Source organism: Pelecanus crispus, chromosome 4 (assembly GCF_030463565.1).
Source record: "Pelecanus crispus isolate bPelCri1 chromosome 4, bPelCri1.pri, whole genome shotgun sequence".
Classification (NCBI taxonomy): Eukaryota; Metazoa; Chordata; class Aves; order Pelecaniformes; family Pelecanidae; genus Pelecanus; species Pelecanus crispus.
Genome location: NC_134646.1, coordinates 18,181,121 through 18,200,798, shown reverse-complemented (window position 1 = coordinate 18,200,798; position 19,678 = coordinate 18,181,121). Strand labels below are relative to the sequence as shown.

The 19,678-nt window shown below is 35.7% G+C and overlaps 1 protein-coding gene across 1 annotated transcript in view; it reads left to right on the top strand.

The window, feature by feature from the left end:
• Positions 1-19,678, top strand: part of IQCM (IQ motif containing M) — a 111,121-nt gene that overhangs the window by 74,731 nt on the left and 16,712 nt on the right. Inside the window, 2 exon segments of the mRNA XM_075709440.1 lie at positions 10,119-10,246; positions 10,248-10,293. Coding sequence (XP_075565555.1) covers positions 10,119-10,246; positions 10,248-10,293 — 174 coding nt within the window.

Below are 19,678 nucleotides of genomic sequence, written 5' to 3'. Positions count from 1 at the left end.
GCTTGAGTAGTCACCATTATAATATGCTTTTGCAAATGTGCAAGTTTGTTTCACCTCCATTTGGCTCTGTCTCTTAAGTTTCTAGGTATACATCCATGCATTTACTCCCACTGCAAACGCAAAGAGAGTATTAGGAAAGTTTTAGTAAATTATCAACACTACTATTTATAAAATTTGAAAAGTGCTTCAGATTTCTGCTGACATATAATGAGAGCTAATCTGCAAGTAAAGAGATCACAACATGGTGTGCATATGAGCAGCAGGGCATGTTTTTATTCGTGGCTGATACCTGTTCTTTTCCAGATTCCCTTAAAAGGAACTGGGCAGAAATTATACCATTCTTGAGTCTTACTGAAGCACATTTGAGTTCCATTTTGATAATGACCAAATTAAACTTCTCCATATTGAGGCTGGGAATGGATTTCCTGAAGAAACAGAGATAAAAATAATTTCAAATCAGGAGAAGCTTTTGCTTTCCGCAGTCAGGTGAAATAGGACCTTAGAAGGTTCAGAACCAGGAATGGAAAACCTGCAAATTACTTTGCCATGGGCCAATGCTTAGGAATGTTAAAATATTTTTAAAAACTTTTTTGTTATATTATTTTAGGAGGTTGCAGGGTCAAAAATAGAATTTTCAGCAGGTCAAAATATCAAAGCATATTTTTTAAATCACTTTGACATATTAGTGTTTTTATTGCACATAGCACGGTAATGGCTTGCTGCCAGTCAGACACATTCTGCTTGCTTTATTTACACATTGAGGTCAATGAGATGCCAAAGCAGGATTACTCATTTGTCCCTAACAAATTTAGATTTGCCAGTGAAATGACCTATGTTGTCAGCAGGATTGTTTTAAACCAAAGATCCTGAATCTGTGCTACATGAATTAAAGGGGTTACTGGTATAATGGTAGACCTACACTCTTCAGTTTGTTTAAAGAGTTATTATGACAATATGATATTATAACAGTAATATTGCTAACAGCATGTAATGTTGTTGTTGGCATTTTAATGACCTCCTTTCCATTTCTGGAACCCTGACTCGTGGTTATGAATGGTCAAGCATCTTGCATTGCCTGACTGTGGTGCCAAGCTGCAAGCTCAGAGTGACTTTGAATCCTTTGGCAATTCTTGTTTGTTTGTTTTTCCTACATGGAATACTTTTGTTCCAAGATTAGTCAACACACAATAGGAAATACAAATTTTAGACTACTTTTGAAATTCCCAGTCCTGGGTTTTGTAATTCCCTCACACCTTAGGGTTAAGTGTTAGGACCACAAGAACTTGCATTTATGCAGTTTCTGTCTGCATACCATGAATGTTATGTTTTTAAATGTTTTCTTTTCACTATTTACCCATGGAAGGTATATTGCTTCCCTTTCAGTGCTGGGTTAACATAAAATGTATATTAGCCTGAAAGAGATAAATTACTTAATGTAATTCCATAGCTACAGTCTTTGTCATACTCAGAGGCTTGTTATTTACCCATCCAATTGTATAACCAATTGTTCCCATAATCCTCAGCATTTAAGAATAAGGTTTCCATGGTAATCTTAGATTTGTAAATGCTTATCATTTCTCTAAATGGATAGCTTAAATAAATAAGTGATCAGCTATCTTTTAGTCAGAATATACTTCATTAGTATAAAAAGCAGAAATATACCTCTGTTATAAAAATAGACTAGTTTGTTCAGCCATAATAAGTTCACAATCTGCAGAATCATGACCCTACTGATAGTGTTAACAAAAGCTTGCTCCTTAATTATCTGCATTGCATTCAGCTGCTGTTTCCCTCCTAAACTCAATTATAATTCTAATAGCAGCTGTGCTGCCATTGTTTGTTGCAATTCATTTTAAAGAAGTTTGATTGGATGTCATTGGTCTTTTTGACTAAATGTGCAAGGTTCAAAGTATCCACTGCCACTAATAGCCCTCATCTCATCTCAAGATTATACTAATTATTTACATAATTATATATTATACATTATAGAGCTATTATGTATTATTTCTAAATGATAGTTCTCCATCAAAGATGTTGAACAAAAGAATATATATAGTTTTATTGTCCTTACACATATTTCACTGTTGGTGAAGATATGCTTATGATTATTCTCTGTTTCTGTGTTAGCCAACAATTGAAGTATGCTTCCAGTACACTGGAAATTTATTCAAGCGTTCAGGAGTCTCTATTGCTTTCAATTAAGACTCTTCATTTATTATTTCTTCTGTAGATCTATGTCTGCAATGGATGTAATAAGCAAATACTTTTACAGGAACAAAAATATCCTCTGATGTCCTTCAAGTTTTGTTGTCCTATTATATGACAGATCTTAGTTTGATGATTTAATGTAATAATTACAACAGCTAGTAGAAATACACTTCATGATTACCACTTATATAATTGTAAAAAGCAAACTCCTCTCTAGTGTAATATAAGAATTTATATGATGGAATATTTCAGGTCATTTATACTAGAGTAGAAGAATAATAAATGAAGAAATTGCTGCAGATCTTGGATTTTGGATTGGATTCCATATGTGGAGCTGGTTCTATTGACTTTGTATCACTACTACAGACAGAACTTTCTTTCAGGATAACTCATATATGTCAAAGAAAATAAAGCAGTAAAATAAAAAAAAAATCTTTGATTATCTTAAGAAAAGGCTATCCGTTTAGATACAGAACCAGATTTCTTTGATGTTTACAGGTGAAATGAAGTGGCAGTTTTATTCTGAGGTCTGTGGAAGCCTGAAGTTTGGTTTGGGCACTTCTAACACAAAGGCAAGGCCATGAATTCTGCCTTCTTATCACAGAAATTATGATAATGGTCATGTGCATGTATGTGGGGCATCAAAAGGCTTGGTGCCTGTTGAAAATTCTGGAGTGTCAGTGCATTAAATCATGAGGGTAGTCTTGCATTTTTTTTCTGTTTGCTATTTCTAATATCATAAATGTTACCAAACATACCCCCAACAACTCCACAGAGCATTGAAAGAACCCTGTTGGACTGCAAAGTCAAGTGATTTATAGTTTGCACGTCAGCTGTATTGCATATGCAAATTGGCCTCTATGTATGTACATAGTGTAATGGTCTTCAGTTGTACAGTCATGTATATATTTGTGAGAAATTGCTGCTCCATTCAGTGCAAGACATTCAGAGTTTATGGTGAAAGAGATTGCAGTCAAGGTTTCCTCCATTTTTTGCAGAAGCTAGAAGGTACGTAGCGAATGATGATGAGAATTGCAGAGAGAGAATGGCTACATAGTTAAAGTATTTGAAAATTGCCCACAGCATCTCCACAGAGTTTCTTTTTGCTGATAGTTCATTTATGTAAAAGTGTTTGCAGAGGTGTTCAGTATTTTTGGATGCCTGACTTGGGATCTTGATGACTGATACGCAGAAATGCTGAGGATTCAGAGCTACACCTGATGTTTAGATTTCTGCTGCAGCTTGAAGCTTGTGTTTAAAGCATATAAAATGTTAGTAGAACGCCAAATGCTCTGAAGATGAGATCCAAGATGTCTGAGAGTGGGAACCCACAATCCATGGATACCCTCGTCCTTAATCTGTTTTGGTCAGATTTTAAAATGTATTTGCATGGCTAGTGATGGGCATAGTCTCATAGGAAAAATTTCAGAAGCACCCGTGTGCTGGAAATAAAATGTTATAGCACTTTTGGGAAAACTATTAGGCTCCTTCATGCATTTTTGGGTACCTATTTAACTGTGAAAAATCTCATCCTATGTGCCTTAGCTCCTAAGCAGTAAAATGGCCATAATAAAACCCATTCCTCCTTAGGTTGTTGCAAAGGTAAATTTGTTAATGTCTCTGAACACCTGATACTCTCGTGATGAATCCCATGAAGAAGCTCATGAGGAAATTAATAATTCCATCTTCAGCTCAGAACATGAGTACTGTATGGTAATCAAGTCCTGGGGTAACACACTGAAAAAGGAGAAAACAGAATACCAGATAAAGTGCTCATAAAGTGAACACCATCAGCTTGGCGCAGTGAAGGAGACGGGGCTCGTGTGGATCGTGAAATTAAGGACTTTATGATAACACACATGCAAAAGGGATTCCTAATGCTTGAGTAGTACTTGACTTTGCAACCTTAGTAATGATATCAGAACACAGTTCTTTTGTATGTAATATTCTATAAAGTTTTGGTTGATATTCGTTTGGGAAAATACATATATCTAACTTACAGCTCTGCCACCTGTTATTAATAGAGTCTTCCTAAACCAGAGGCAATACAAGCTTTATTGCACCTCAGTCTGTCATATATCTATACTAGGGGGGTGATGAATGCACTTTTTCTTTTTTCAGTGTTGGCTACCAAATACTTACAATTGAAATCCTCTGGAAAACAAATATGAATCTGGATAATGAGACAAGTCTGCCATGTTGATGAAAATAAATGTAAAGTTTATTCTAACAGAGCTTCAGAAGAACAATCCATTTAGAGGAGTATTGTATATCTGTTCCAACTATCTCATTGTATGGAATATGAAAATGTATTTTAGAGTTATGCATGGCATTTCACACTGAATCCAAACTTTAATCATGGTTTAAGATTTAAAGGGTAATTTCATAAGAAAAAAAAAAAAATCCACATTTTTAGTGTCAAATCTATCCCCCCCCCCCCCCCCCTTCTTTTTTTACTGTGTTCTTGGTATCTCTGCATATCTGGAGCTCTGGTCTGGACTTGGCCAATTCTGTGGATTTCCTTAGATTTATGTTCCAGAAATTATTTTTTTGGGTCTTTCATCCTGTGAATGTATTTCTACATACTTACAGAAAGCAACCAATATGTGGGTTTCATGGCCATTTTAGTGCTATTTCTGCTGCTTCTTTTTTGCCCAGTGGATGAGGAAGAGCTAGCAGTTGTACCATGCTACTCCACTTTGAAGCAAAAGCTTTTAATGTTCTTTTTTTTGTCCCATAGATGAACATTTTAAAATTATTTAAAATTAACTGAGGATTCTGTTTGGTTCCACAGATTGTTTACATTTTGACTTGAAAAACTGAAGGAAAAGAAATGGAAGGGAGCAAAACAAAATCCCAGGGTACACCATTAAGAAATTGCACTTTTGAGATTCCAGCCTAACCTGCATCTGTTTTCCTTGTATATTATTTTAATTGGCTTGGATCTCTCTTACGTTCCTGTTTACATTTCTTTTTAGTAGATCTTTCTGATTCCACTTTTTTTTTTTTTTTCTTCTGTTTACAAATTAAATGCAAAGTGGCGTATGATGTGAGGTACCAGCTGTGGATTTCTTTCTTACCTCTGAAGTAAATAACACATAGAATAACTACAAGTATTAGAGAAAAATGGCAATACCTTGTATTTGATTGGAATAATAGTTCAGAAAATACAGATGAATATTCAGAAGTAAACCTGTGTTTTCTAATTGCAAAGGCGTAATATTTTAAGAAAAAATAAATCTAGGATGAGAATAATTATAAAAGTAAAAAAAGTAAGCAACAATGGGTACATTTTTACAAATACATCACTGTATAGTTTTCAAAAGAGATGCAGCACTAATGGTAAGAAAACCAAGCATGCATTCTTATGCTTATTGTATTATTGGTTATTCTAATCAGTTCTGACCATTCTAGCATATTATTTTATCTTGCATTACAAAGAATTATTATTATTATTTTGTATTAAAATAAGTGATAAGCATACATATCTCTGCACTTTTTAGATATTCTCATTGAATACAGGATAGCTAACATAAGTGAAGTCTTCAAAATGAATTATGACAGCTAGAAAATTTCTGAATAGCAGTAAGAAATAATGTAAGCAAAACACGCTGCTGTGACTTTTATAGCCAGGTGATGCAGACCTGATGCCAGTAGTAGAAAGCATTTCTATTTTCTAGAATTACAGAGCAAATGTTCTAGTCCTTGCAAGGAGAACACTGACTCACTGCTTGTGGAATGGGGTAAAAGATGTTAACAGCAGCATAAGTCTGCCTAGTTGAATTTGCACTTCTTAATAGCTTAGAAAGGTATCTGTGTACCTTCCTTTGTGACCTTGCTTATGCCTGGGATTATCTACCTCACTTGCTTTTAGGAAGCACAAGAATCTTTTTCCTCCATCAGTTTGCAAATGGTACTCCCTATATCCTTTATTCCACCATAGGTAACAGCACACCGGGAGTTAGGATCTGAGTCCCTACTCCAGACTGAGTGTCTATCTATAGAATTTACTTGTGGCATATTCAGGAAACTATGACATGCCAGAAAACAGGCTATTGGTAATGAAGAAGCAAAAGTAAAATGGTTTGTCTGATTGTTCATAAAATGGCATGTATGTTCATGTAAAGAAGGAGCTTTAAAAATAAAGACAGTTCAACTGTTGGATTTTTTTGAAAGAGATATGTATATGTTTGGAGAAAAATGATTTATTTTCTGGAACTTTGTGATGTATTCTGAAAAAGAAGAACTCATCATTTATCCAAGTACTTTAGGGCTACATTAAATAGAGAATCCATTTTTTGTGTGTTCCCTGATAAACCTGGCTGTTCTAAGTGTTTCCGTGTTTGCTGGTTTCTGGTTTCCATGTCCTGCAGGAACAAAAAGGCATCTATTTTTATCATTTGATTTTCAACATGAGAAGCTTCTTTGTAACTGGTAGGGAAATGACCTGTTTTAGGAAAAAACTGCAAATCAAATCCTCACAATTGGTTCTTAAACTGTTTTTGTAACTGATGAGATTGTAGACCTAATCCCTACATAGGAATATTCCAATATGAGTCTGCTAGACCTATGTTCCATCTTCTGCTACATGGTGTAAGCCTTTTTAGTGCATACACTTAGCATGTAATTTAAAGCCTAGTATTTGACAAATGCAAGGTGGTATAATGTTGTAAAATGTTTGAATGGTATAAAAGGACATTACCAAAATAAAGTTTTTCTGCCCAAGTGCTGGGAAGCAATGAGGAATCAGACAGGTAGATTGTTCCTCCTGAAGTCTGCTAAAAGGTGACTCTTGTACTTGCTGGCACATGTGAAAGTGTCTTAAGGCAGCCTGATTGTACTAAGGGGTTGAGTGGTAGCAATAGCACGGAGCAGGAGGCCCATGTTCAATAATATTTATATCATAGATATGCTTTCTCTTTGCCAATTCCTGTTTCTATTGTTTATCACCCACCTTTCAACATGCCTTTGTAGCAGGTTGTAAACTGACTGCTTCGCTAGCTAACTTGGCAATTCGAATTTGAATTCTCTGTTCTGTAATTCCTCCGGTAGGTTGGCTGGTTTTTATTTTTTCTCTTCAAAATAGGTAATATGGTTTGTCATTTCGCAGCTCTGGGACCTTGGCTGTTCTCCATTAGTTTTGAATAATAGCCAGTGGCTCCAACACTATTTCTGCAAGTTCCATTAGTTCGCTGGGATGAATTCCATCTGATTTCTGTGAATTTGCTTTTGTTGCAATACACGTATTGTGTACTAAAAGATCAGTTATTGCATTACTTAAGAAAGCCTGGGCAAATCTGTTCTACCAGATTTTTTAGAAAGAAGGCTAGGAATGTGTGTATTAGTGTCTGGATGGCATGCGACAGCTGGATTTACAAAGGACAACTGAACTGCTGCAGTGATTCTATGAGACAGAAATGTAACATATCACAATACCAGCAGATGAACTGGCCAAAGGTACTTTTGGGGATGTTACACACAAATGAATCGTCTTTATAAATAATAACTATTAACCATTACTCTTATTTATTGGAATAGTGACAAAAAAACCCCAAACCTATTTTAAAAATACTTTTTATTAAAATGAAAGTGCTTCTTGTTTATAAACTTGACCCTTCCCTTGTACATCTGCTTGACTAGTCCTACATCTTAGGTTCCAAGTCAAGTTTTAATGAACTTTGTTGTCCTTTCTCCTTGTCATGTATTGTGTACATTTAATTATGATACCAGAGATCAATAATTCTTACATTTATCTTCCTAGACTGTATCACTCAATGACATGATTCTGAAATGCATTTTTAGCAGTTTTTCCATTCAGCTGTAAATTGTGATTCTGTACTTCTTCATTAATGATCTTGGAGTGCTTACATAACTACTTAAGAGAAAATATTAAATGTAAGATATTTCCATTAATTTAAGAGCAGGGACAATCTATTTAGACTCCCCTTTCCTTGCTCAAGGAGTGCAGCATTTTTCATTTTGATAAATGATTTGCCTTGTTATAAATTTTTTAACTAATGAGTATAGAAAAAAAACCTGTTAAATAAAAATGGTATGACAAAAATGTGTGACATTCACTTTATTTTATACAGAAGCAAATGAATGTAACATAAAGTGATTTTGTTGAACTGTAACAACAAAACATTGTAAGTTCAGTGCTGAATTGGCCTTGAAATTTATTCCTTCTGTACTATAGATCCCTTAGCATCCAGATGTAGGTTCAGATATATCCCTGTTCTGGTTTTGGCTGGGATAGAGTTAGTTTTCTTCATAGCAGCTAGTATGGGGCTATGTTTTGGATTTGTGATGAAAACAGTGTTGATAACACAGGGATGTTTTTGTTACTGCTGAGCAGTGCTTACACACAGTCAAGGCCTTTTCTGCTTCTCACCCCACCCCACCAGTGAGTAGGCTGGTGGTGCACAAGAAACTAGGAGGGGACACAGCTGGGACAGCTGACCCCAACTGACCAAAGGGATATGCCATACCATATGATGTCATGCTCAGCATATAAAGCTGGGGGAAGAAGAAGGAAGGGGTGGGGTGGGGGACTGGGGGGGTGGGGGGTGTTCAGAGTGATGGCATTTTGTCTTCCCAAGTAACTGTTACGAGTCCTGCTTTCCTGGAGGTGGCTGAGCACCTGCCTGCCAATTGGAAGTAGTGAATGAATTCCTTATTTTACTTTGGTTGTGTGCACGGCTTTTGCTTTACCTATTAAACTGTCTTTATTTCAACCCACGAGTTTTCTCTTTTACTCTTCTGATTCTCTCCCCCATCCCACAGAGGGGAGTGAGCGAGCAGCTGTGTGGGGCTTAGTTGTCGGCTGTGGTTAAACCATGACAAGCCCAAACAGTTGAAAGACCAAGAGTGCTAGCAATGCAGTGCTGTAAGGCATTTGGCTCATTTCCCTTTTCTAAGGGTTCAACAGGTGTTCTTACCCTGAGTGTTAGTATTAGCATCCTGGGCGTGGATTGCATGTGGATGTTAACCAGAAGGCAAAACTGCCCCGCCTCCCACCCCCGACATGCTTCTGGAATGGTTATTCTAACTGGTGCTACAAAAAGGTCATATTCAGAAATTTACATTGCTTTAACTGTTCCTGTGGTCAGGAACAAGGCTATAGTTTCCAAGGAAGCGAGCCCTCCATATGAGCACCAAAGCTCCTTGGTGTCATGAGGACTCATGCTTCCTGAGTGCAGTAGAAGTACATGCATGAGGTACACTTACAGGATCAGACTCCTTTATGGACTCCTTTTTCATGCTGGAGTTGTTCCATTTTAAAAAATAAGTTATGATTAGCTGTTGTTGAAGATCAGTGTATAAAGTGTGTTGTGAGAATAGTTTCTTTCTTGAAATTTTAGCTCTTTCTGTTTTTTAATAGGGTACTGTTAACAAATATTTCATTTAACCATGTAATTTAATGGTCTAACTTCAGGTGTGCTACAGTTTGTGATCGATAAACAGTAAGTATCAAGCCTGAGATTTTCAAAAGCACTGAAAAATAATTATACACTCATCTCCCATTAAGTTTTGAACACCTTTGAAAATTTTAGTCATGCTTATTACTGGACTCTACTTAGAAAAGATTGAACCATATTATTTAGTGAGTATTGTTACAGAATACATCTGTGTATTGAACTAGCTGAAGTATTAGAACAATAATCAATTAAACCTTTCCAAACTGGACACTCTTGTCCTGTTTTTTAACCACATCCAGCAGCTCCACAGCTGATAAGCCCACATACATCTCAACCTTTTAACTTGCAGAAGTTCACAGTTCCATCTTAAAGTGTTTCAGTTAAGTAATAAAAGGAAAATTATCTGTACAGGCTATTACTGTGACTGTCAATTGCATTCATATATATCAGAGCAAAGATGTTGGTCATTATATATTTTTTTCTTTCCTTCAGCTTCCACTGCTGCTGCAAGAAGCATCAAAAAGCATCAAGCAATTGAAATGGCTTTCACATTATTTTGTCCTCTTGGTGCAAAAGTGAAGAACCTAATTACAGTGCTTCTACCATGGGTGCACCCTCTCATGGATGCACCCTCTCATGGATGGAAAAGATGGATCCAAGAAATTAGGTAAAAATTTCAATCCCTCAGAAGGATATGAATGTAATGAAGGGCATGTAGGTGTTGCACCTTCCATGTCATCTATTAGAGCCTGTATGTGTGGTATGTACATGTCCACAAATTTACCACCACCCCTGTTGCTGAAGAACCAATGTATACTTTCCAAAAATTGAGTTAGTTCACCTATTGGCTTTCCATAGGATGAGATAAAATCCTTAGTTTTCAGGAGTTTCTGACACAAAACCTACTAACTCAGCCACTGAGTCTCACACTTAACCTGTAATGATTTTTCTATGTGTGTTAATAAGGGCATGTTCAGTTGTCATCTCTTTGAAGGTTCAAATTCAGGGGCAGAGCTGTTTTTCTGCCACATTTGCCTCAGATTCCTAGGCAGAACAACTCCACATAGACATGCAAATGAATCTGGATGTGCAGAAAGAATCCACAGTATGTGTGCTGAAAAGAGGAGATGAAAAGGATAGAGGAGAGAAGGGGACCTCTCGGGGTTGTGCTAGCATTGAGGGTACAGTGCTACTGCAAAGTCTAATCTGATACACTTAGCGTGTCTTAGGGCATGATTCCACTGAGAAAGGGACGATGACTGCAGTCAGTGATTGTGTGAGCTGGAGAGACATGAGAATAAAAGGGAAAAAATAAATTAAAAACCTCCACAAAGCTATGAATTGTGTAGCAGGCTGGGGTTTTGGTTCCTTAATGTCAGAATAAGTTTTCCTTGTAACAACCTTGGAGTCAGAGAAAACATCAGACTAAAGTCTGTATGGGAAATGGTCCATGATTTGCTCTTCTTACACCATTTCCCCTTACTTTGCCAGGTAATAGCAGCCAAGCTGTGTGTTAGAAACTCAAGGCCAAAATCTTGTCGGTTACTCCCACACCTTCATGGGAATTTCCTGCAGTTCATTTTGGCTCTAAACCTATTTATAGGATGGTGGCCCAAAACCAGAACTCTGTAGGTTGCACAAAAATGTGGAATTTAAGGACACTGAAAGACAAACGTCCATCTCTGCAAGCATAGATTATTTTTTCAAATGTGTATGTAAATCAGAAGATTGGTGGAAAGAGGGAATAAGTGACAGAGGAGAATGGGAGCAATCCCTTGTCCAGACAACATTCAGTGTTCTTGTGCTGCATTCTAATGAAAAGAGCACTGGATTGAAATTAAGACAGCTGTGCTTGTCCTTGATGTGTTAAGACAGTCTCCTTCTCCCGTCACTCTTCACAAGTGTCCTCGTGACAGCTGCTGTGCTGAAGAAATTATTATTCAAAAAATAACTTTCTATCTCACTTGAACTTTAAGTTGCAGGGTCTGTTTTTAAACTAATTTTTCATTACTATATTTTCATAAGTAATAATTCATGACTCTAACAGCTGTAAGCCTCTGATTGAAAATGAAATGTAAAAGGATTTTTTTTTTTTACCTACAGACATAAAAGGTACTTTTAAGGCAAACATACAAAAGCTTTTCCCTGTTTTTGATGTACCATTAGTACTGTCTTTAACTGTGCTTGAACTCTTACTATGCTTAATTATATTTTCTTTGGGCCAGATCCCTGTCTGCTGGAAATAGTCATAAATTCATTGATTTTAATGCAGTAAGGCTGGTATACAACACTTGTAGACAGGTGCCATTTTTGTGAGATTACGGAAGTCTGCCAAGACCTGAAGTATTTAAATGGTCTCCTCATGTTAGTCAATATTCTAGATAATGACTTTTCATTTAAAATGCTTATTCAGATCTTTGATAGCATATTGCTCTGTCAGATTTTGATTGTAATATAGACAAGAATAGTGGAGGAGGCAAAAATAGATCTTCAAATGAGATTATGATGTATATGGTAAGATCTACCTCTGGAGGGCTTTCGAACTTTTTTGCTCAGTGACCAGAGTATTGCATCTTTTTGAGTTACAGCAGGTATTAAACTGGTTGACAAGAGAGATGCAGTAGTTGCCTTGAAAAAAGATTAGTCTATTGAAGGAGGACTTTCTGTAGCTCAGAGACTCCTCTTCCAATAAGCATTTTAGCTCTGGATAGCCCTGGAAATTTATTGTGTGTTCCACCATTAATATTCATAAACAGTAAGATTCGTACAGCCCTTTTTTGCTTCTTGTGTCTGTTTCTGTGGCTTCTGAGATACCTTGAGCTTTCAGCAGGTAACTGTGAAGCAGTGAACACCCACTTACCCACTCATTTGTAGGCAGGGATTTTACTATTTGGTAAAGATCTATACCAAGATAAATAATCCTTCATCTGTGAATGTATTTAATTCAGAAGTGGAAATTCCCATAGGTATATATTTATACCATATATGTAAATTATGGATTCTGGTGCAGTGTACCATTAATTTCTAATCTAAGTATAAAAATTCTACATGTGTTTAAATACACAGAAATTAAGCTTTTAAACTTTTTGAAATACAATAGGCTTTTTTCATATCATTTATATACAAGGCATGTTTTCATAACACTTCTGCACTTACATCAACTATTATTGCTCCTACATTACCAGTAAGTAGCATGTTAACATCTCTTTTAAGGATGAGTAATCGTCACTGTATTTTTTAACTGGAAAATGGAAGATAATATTAATTTTCCCCTGGAAAAATTGCTATATGAAAATGCATCTTCCTACTCAATTTATTTGCCAGCTCTTATATTCAGGTTGCTTTACTGATTGTCTTAAAGAGTCAGGACATCAAGGTTTAATTCACATTGAATTTTGTCACTGTGGTAAGTTTTGTAAGCATTTTAACTTTCCATATATCCCAGTTTTGATATTTGAAAATGGGACAATATTTAAAATTAACTTTTTCTGAAGTGCTTTCAGATGAAAGAAGGCATGGTTTCCTTATTCAGATAATGGTATGGGTGATTGATCAATACTTCTATTTTGCTGTGTGAGCAATTTGAAATAAATACTAAGCTGTATAACACTATCAGCGATAACATAGAGTCAGCTTTTCTCTATTAGGCTTGTAGTACAGTGTTTCCTTTTGATAGTTAAAGGAAGGACACAATTTTTTACTTTGTCTGTTACAAAAGCCTTGTTCCTCTATGGAACCAGGACTTTTTTTTTTTTTTTTTTTGCCATAAAATAAGACTTTTTTCAATGTTTTACTGCAACAAAGAAGCAATACCACAAAAATTTAATGTTACTGTGCTTGCTGAAAAAATATATATACCTTGAAATTATCAATATTGATAGTACAACAATGGATTTATTGTGGTTAATTCAAATGGAGAAGTAAGGTTGCAAAAGGTTTTTGAAGAGAAGCATTTCCTTGAGAAACCCACTGTTTACTACCAGAGCCTCTAGAAGTCAACAGCAATGTTCAGTGGTGATGTAGATCAGTCCCTTATGACATGCGGGTGTATGCCCACAGCAGTCTGTTTACTTGTCGCTAGCTATCTCACTGGTGTAAAGAATCTCTGCCAGGGATTGTTCTCTGGTGATATTCAGAACAGACACAATTCCGTCAACCTTTCCTTTTGCTGCTAGACTAAACTGTGATAAGAAGGCCCTGAAAGTACTGTGTCCTACCAACTAGGAGAACTGTAATGTTGTTTGGTCTTATCGTGTACGTGAGAAGCAGCTTTGTAAACATGGACTCAGCAATTCCATGGGGAAAGAAAGAAGCAGAGAGTAAGCAATGTAAAATGGAAGGCTGAAGTACTCATACTTCAAGGGGCAGAGTGGTTATTCTACTACCTGAGCAAGAGAGGATATGACAGGTGTTTAAATGTCTCTAAGTAGTGCACGTTTAGCTCTTTATTTTAGATTTGATGTGACTTTCCCAGTTTAATTTACATGGTATAGCTTCAAAAATAAAAAAAGAAGGTATTGAAGAGCTATCATGGCAAGCTTTTCATATGGTGTCAGTTTGGGATAAAGGAATAAAAAGTTCTAATAATATCTTTCAAGCATTAATCTCTGCAAGATGTCGTGAAGACCAGAATTAGAGCAATATGTGGTCTTTGCCATCTTTGACTGTTATGACTCAAAGACACTTTTGATCACTTAAAAAGAAAATTCAACACTTAAAAAGCACACAAACCAGTAGAATTTCCACAACAATCCAATTCCCCATTTACATCCCAACAGGGTCAATCTTCAATGCATTTCACATAAGAAAAAATATACTGTTCTCACGATTGTTTGTGTGTGTAGTTCTCCATACCCCATGCTGCAAATATATCCCACAGTGTCAGATCCATGCTGTGACCAACAATATATGCTCAGTGGGTTAGGCTAGCAATATCTACTGTATGTTTATATTTTTTCCTTTGCATTTTTGCAAAGCTGCTTCTTCCTCTGTCTTAGTGTGGCAGTATGGCTTGCTATAGTTTGGGGGACTGTAAAGCTGTCCCTAAAAAGCGTATTAGAATGCAGCATTTGGATTCACAAATGAAAGCTCAAGCTCTCTACTGCAAGGCCTTTATTTTCTAAATGTTTGCAGGGTATGCAGAAGGACAGAAAAGCTGCACATCAACACGAGCATTTGTAGAAGTTGTAGATAATGCAGTGGCATCTTAGTGCCTCACTTAAGGTGAGAATTGTGGCTCTTTTACTATGTGGCATTGCATATTAGAGCACACCTTAGCTTCCTGAGTTGTGTTGGATATCAAAGGAATCCGAAGTAAAATTCAGCCTAAAAGCCCTTTTTAAATATTGGAAATGACAGCTTGACTGCTCAGAAAGGAAGAATTTTATTACATGAAAAGTGAAAAATAGTGTTTGAATTTTATTTGGAAGGCAAAAGGGAGATGTCACATCCTTCTAGTCCTATTTTCATATGATTCTGTGAATGTGACACTTGGGTTGGTAATAATTTAGCAATGAAATATATCCAAAACTTGTCTAATTTTGTGTTTAAGAGGTTCTTGGAGTGGCTTCAGTTTTGTAAAATTTCATCCACCACATTGCAAAGTCAGAGTTTGAAATCTGACCTGTATGCATGATTGTGACCAGCCAATTAAATCTCACAATTCTATTTCTATTTCCTGATTTGATTAACTGAGCCCACTGAAACACAAGTAATGGAGCATGAAGACTTCATATTGACTTTCAAACAGGCTTTGTGTTACTCAAGCCTGTTCTTCTGAAAGTTCACTCAAAACATGCAGAGACATGCCCAAGGTAGACTTGTGGAAAAATGCCACTAAGTGCTCAAATCATTCTGGGCATGTATTCAGAGTGTCAAGCCTGAATCATTTTGAAATGTTCTAGGATTATCTAGAATCCTAGAAACGCAGATTTAGGATAATTTCTAAACTGTTCTACATCTACTAGACTAAACTGATATTTCTTAAATGTAAAGCATAATTCATTGCAACTTGTGAGGACTGGTATTGGTGTAGCATTTCTTTTTCAGTTTTTGAAAACAAACACAACATAATGCATCTGCTAAGAATGAACTTTCCAAATCATGAGAAATAGAGAATTGTATATATATGTACATACATACATGCATTTATGTTTAAATATATATGAACATTATACAGATATAATTATTATTTGTTTTATCACATCAAATTGTTTAAGGAAAGTGCAGCTACTGATTTTTTAAAATATTTTTGGTTTTGACTGAAGTAGTTGGCATCCTTTTTTCTGCATTCTCTGAGGGAAAGATGTCAGTATTCTTCAGTGATACTTTTTTGTTTAAAAATCTCATTCAAGGTATTTGAAATACAAATTTCAAACCCTTCAAAATAAAAGAGAAAATTTTAATCAAGCTGTCACTTTTTTAAAGTTCTACTTAACTGAAGTATCATTATTTCATTGTGAACCAAGACAAATTTTAAAAATATCAAAGATAACAGCGAAAAATATTTGTATGTTCTTTTCTTAACTGCTGTTTATTACTGGATTGCCATTTGCTGCTTATCATGAAGCAAGATATAATCCTTTCTAAGGAATGATAATCAAATACTATCATAAAGAGGGGGTTTTAGTATTATTATTTGCAATTACATGATTAAATGGAGTTACTTATAAACCTAGTGGGCCACAAACATGAATCCTAATTGAAATCCAGAGTCAAGGTAGCTTTAGTTAGAGAGTTTATAAAATCAAGATATCTTAAAGGTCTGCAAGGATCTTACAAAAAGTTCATAAAGGATTGCAGTATGAATCTAGCTGGAATTCTGCCCTTGAATTAGGGATTCAAAGTTCTGAGAAACATTGTTGATGAATTAATGGGAGAACAAGAAATATTCATCCTACTCTACAAATACTCTGGAGATAATTTGTGTCCCAAAAGTTACATGCAGAAATCTGTGCTATAAAAAAAAAAAAGGAGTGAAAATCATTTTTGCTTGCAAATTAACAAGAATGCTGGAATGTTAGTTTAATGTAAAACATTCTGCTTTTGGTTACAAGAATATAGAATTAAATTCATCTCCTGAACAGGAAAGAGAATGAAATTGTCCCATTTATTAACTATAATACTATTCCATTCATCAGATATACTAGCAAAATATGTGGGTTTTGTTACAGTTCTTGCCTACTGTTTGAGAGCTCCCTTGAATAAAGATTTCATAATTCATATAAAATAGCAAAATGCATGCAGTTCTTTATGAAGAACTGATAGAGTAGGGACATCATGTTATCTTTTAGTCCCTATATTAAAAGATTACACACAAAAGCAAAATTTAAGTTTCATCTTTTGTGGTTACTGGCATAGATATGCAATCAGTAAATCAACTGTTTTGCTAACATTTTTCTCAGTTCAGGATAGATAGCAGAAGACAATTCTGACCAAACTGCAAAAGGCATGCAGGTTTGACTCTAGCAGTTGCAACAAAGCCTTGACTTCAGAGGACCATAATTACCTCAAAGAAATTACTACACTGTATTTTATCTGTAACAAATACACAAAGACATACAATTTTAATAACTTAAAAGCTTTGGAATTCCACAGCAAGAAGAGCTGTATTTCAAAATTATGTTGGGAATGATACTAGTGTAACCCTGAAATCAGATCCATTAGAAATGAAAATTGCAATATTACATGTAAAGAACATGATATTCAGAATGATGAAGCTGTAAGCAAGACAGAGTTTCAAAATAACGATTGTTTTTTAATGTCACGATTACCACATACCCTTCCCAGATAGATATCTGGAGATAGCTTAGTATCTTCCTGATAATTTTAAAAAAAAGCAAGGCTAGTGTGGGGCAGGGTTTGGGGAGAAAGGTAATTGTACTAGCGAGGCTTTTTGTTTTAACAAACACTTTTTCCATTAACGAAACACAAATATAGCTTCATGTGTGCAGTCAAGCAATTTGGTACTGTCAAATCTGTGATTCATGTTTTCAGTCCTTAGAATGTGAAATCCATTTGTGAGATTGATTTCTAAAACCCTAAAAGTGAGTTATATCTTATGAAACTAGAAATTCTTTAAATCCTACTTTCTTTGCTCTTGAAACATATTTACTGTTTATTACCATACACCTATTTATATTCTTTTTGCCTGATCTAACTAGTTAGTGTGCTAGTTTTCACAAATATGTTTATGTTGTTTTTCTATAATGTTTAGAAATTAAATTGCTTAAAAACATGCAAAATATTTAGTGAATGAATTGTCTGTCTTTAAAATCAATATAAACTACATGTTTCGCAATCTTGCTGAAATGCCTGCTTGCATTTGCTTTGGGTACTATAGGCAAAACATTGCTTACATCTATTTTACTTGATGCCAATGCTAATTTTTAATATAACAGGAATCAGACTGCTGAATATCTTCTATGGCCCAGGCATTCCACTTTCTAGTATTTATAACTGCTCTCAGGGTTTCAATCACAAGAAGAAATGCTGAAACTGTTGCTTAGCAAACTCCTTCCTTTATCAGCAGGAAAGACATTTCAGAACATACAATTCAAATTAAGAAATTTGAACCAATGATTTTAGTGATCTGATTGTTTGAGTTCCTGATGACATCTCAATACTGGCTGGTGAGTATGACAAATTACCCGCAGAGACATAAGAAGCTGCATACGTGCAGTTATTTTCATTGCTACATCACATAAAACCAGGCTCTGGGATTAATAGACTCATAGATCAATAAAACATTGGCCATGTTATAAGAAAGTGCTAAGCATCAATGAGAAGACAATTTCTAGTCAAAGTACTAGGAAAATAGGAATCCATTTATTTCAGGGCATTTTTACACCCAGAGTCATTGTTACTGGCCTTTCTCTTGTATCTGATTTTTCTCTTGAATAGTCTCCAGCAGGTGCCATATTTAATACAAATGCTTCCAGTCCGGAGTAACGTATTGGAGTTAATAGTGTAGTAGCAAAGTTTTAATATTTGCTAATCTGTTTTCAGTTGGTTATACTGAAAATAATGTCTGCTTGCCCTATTGGCAGCTCCAAAGACTATAGTGAACAGGTGGAGTGTTTTCTTTCCAGGAAATATCAGTTTGATGTCTGAAAGCAGATGTAGTTTTCCCCGACTCAGTGCGGGTCTATCTTCTAACTTAATAGGAGCTCTAAATAGCTGACAGGTGATAATACATCTAGTCAGCTCAAAGCATATTCTGACTGTACTGCCAGCTAAACAGGAAACTTTCACTTCTGCAATGGTGATCTTAAAGTGCACCTTTTAGAGCAAGAAATCATGTTTAAAAAACTTTCTGATTAGAAAATCAAGTCAACAACCTTCAGAGATATACATAACTGATACAGCTATGTGTATAGAAGCATTATTTTATAAAACAGCTGGTATACTGGTTATCTGATATTAAAAATAATTTTCAGGGAAGAAAAGATTATTTAAATCTCCATTGTAGGCACCTCTTCAATGAAGGAGGATACAGAAGCCTATATCTAATCTGATCTCTGATATCAGCTCCAGAGCAAGGATCTAAGCCTAAACCAGTAATTCTTTTCTTCTGAAACCCATTTTCACTTATTGAGCATTTTGGGTGGATCAAGTGTGGCTCCGTGAGTGCAGTTCTGATGGGCTCAAAGCATTTTCTCCAGGCTCTGGTAGTCTTTTGGTGACTCCTGCAGTTGTACTAGTTATTCCAAACTTGCATTATTTTGTTCTAAAAGAAGAGGGGGAGGAGAGTAAGATGAAGGAAGGGGAGTTCAGATACTATTTTTTTCACTTGTTTTTAATCCTACTGTCTCCCTTCAGTCTTCCCTGGTCTGAGAGAGAACCGCCTGTTCCTCTCACCTTCCAATTTTCCCCAGCAGTTGGTCCAGCATTTAGAAGGCAATATTTTCTTCTAGGTATAATATTTTTTTCTTTGAGAGCTGCACTGCTGAGGATGCTCAGCTAATACCCAACTTTCATTCCTGCTCCAGCTAGTTTTTGGTGTATGTTATTGCAAACTGTGTACCCTAAAGTGAATATCTGATATCGTGCTG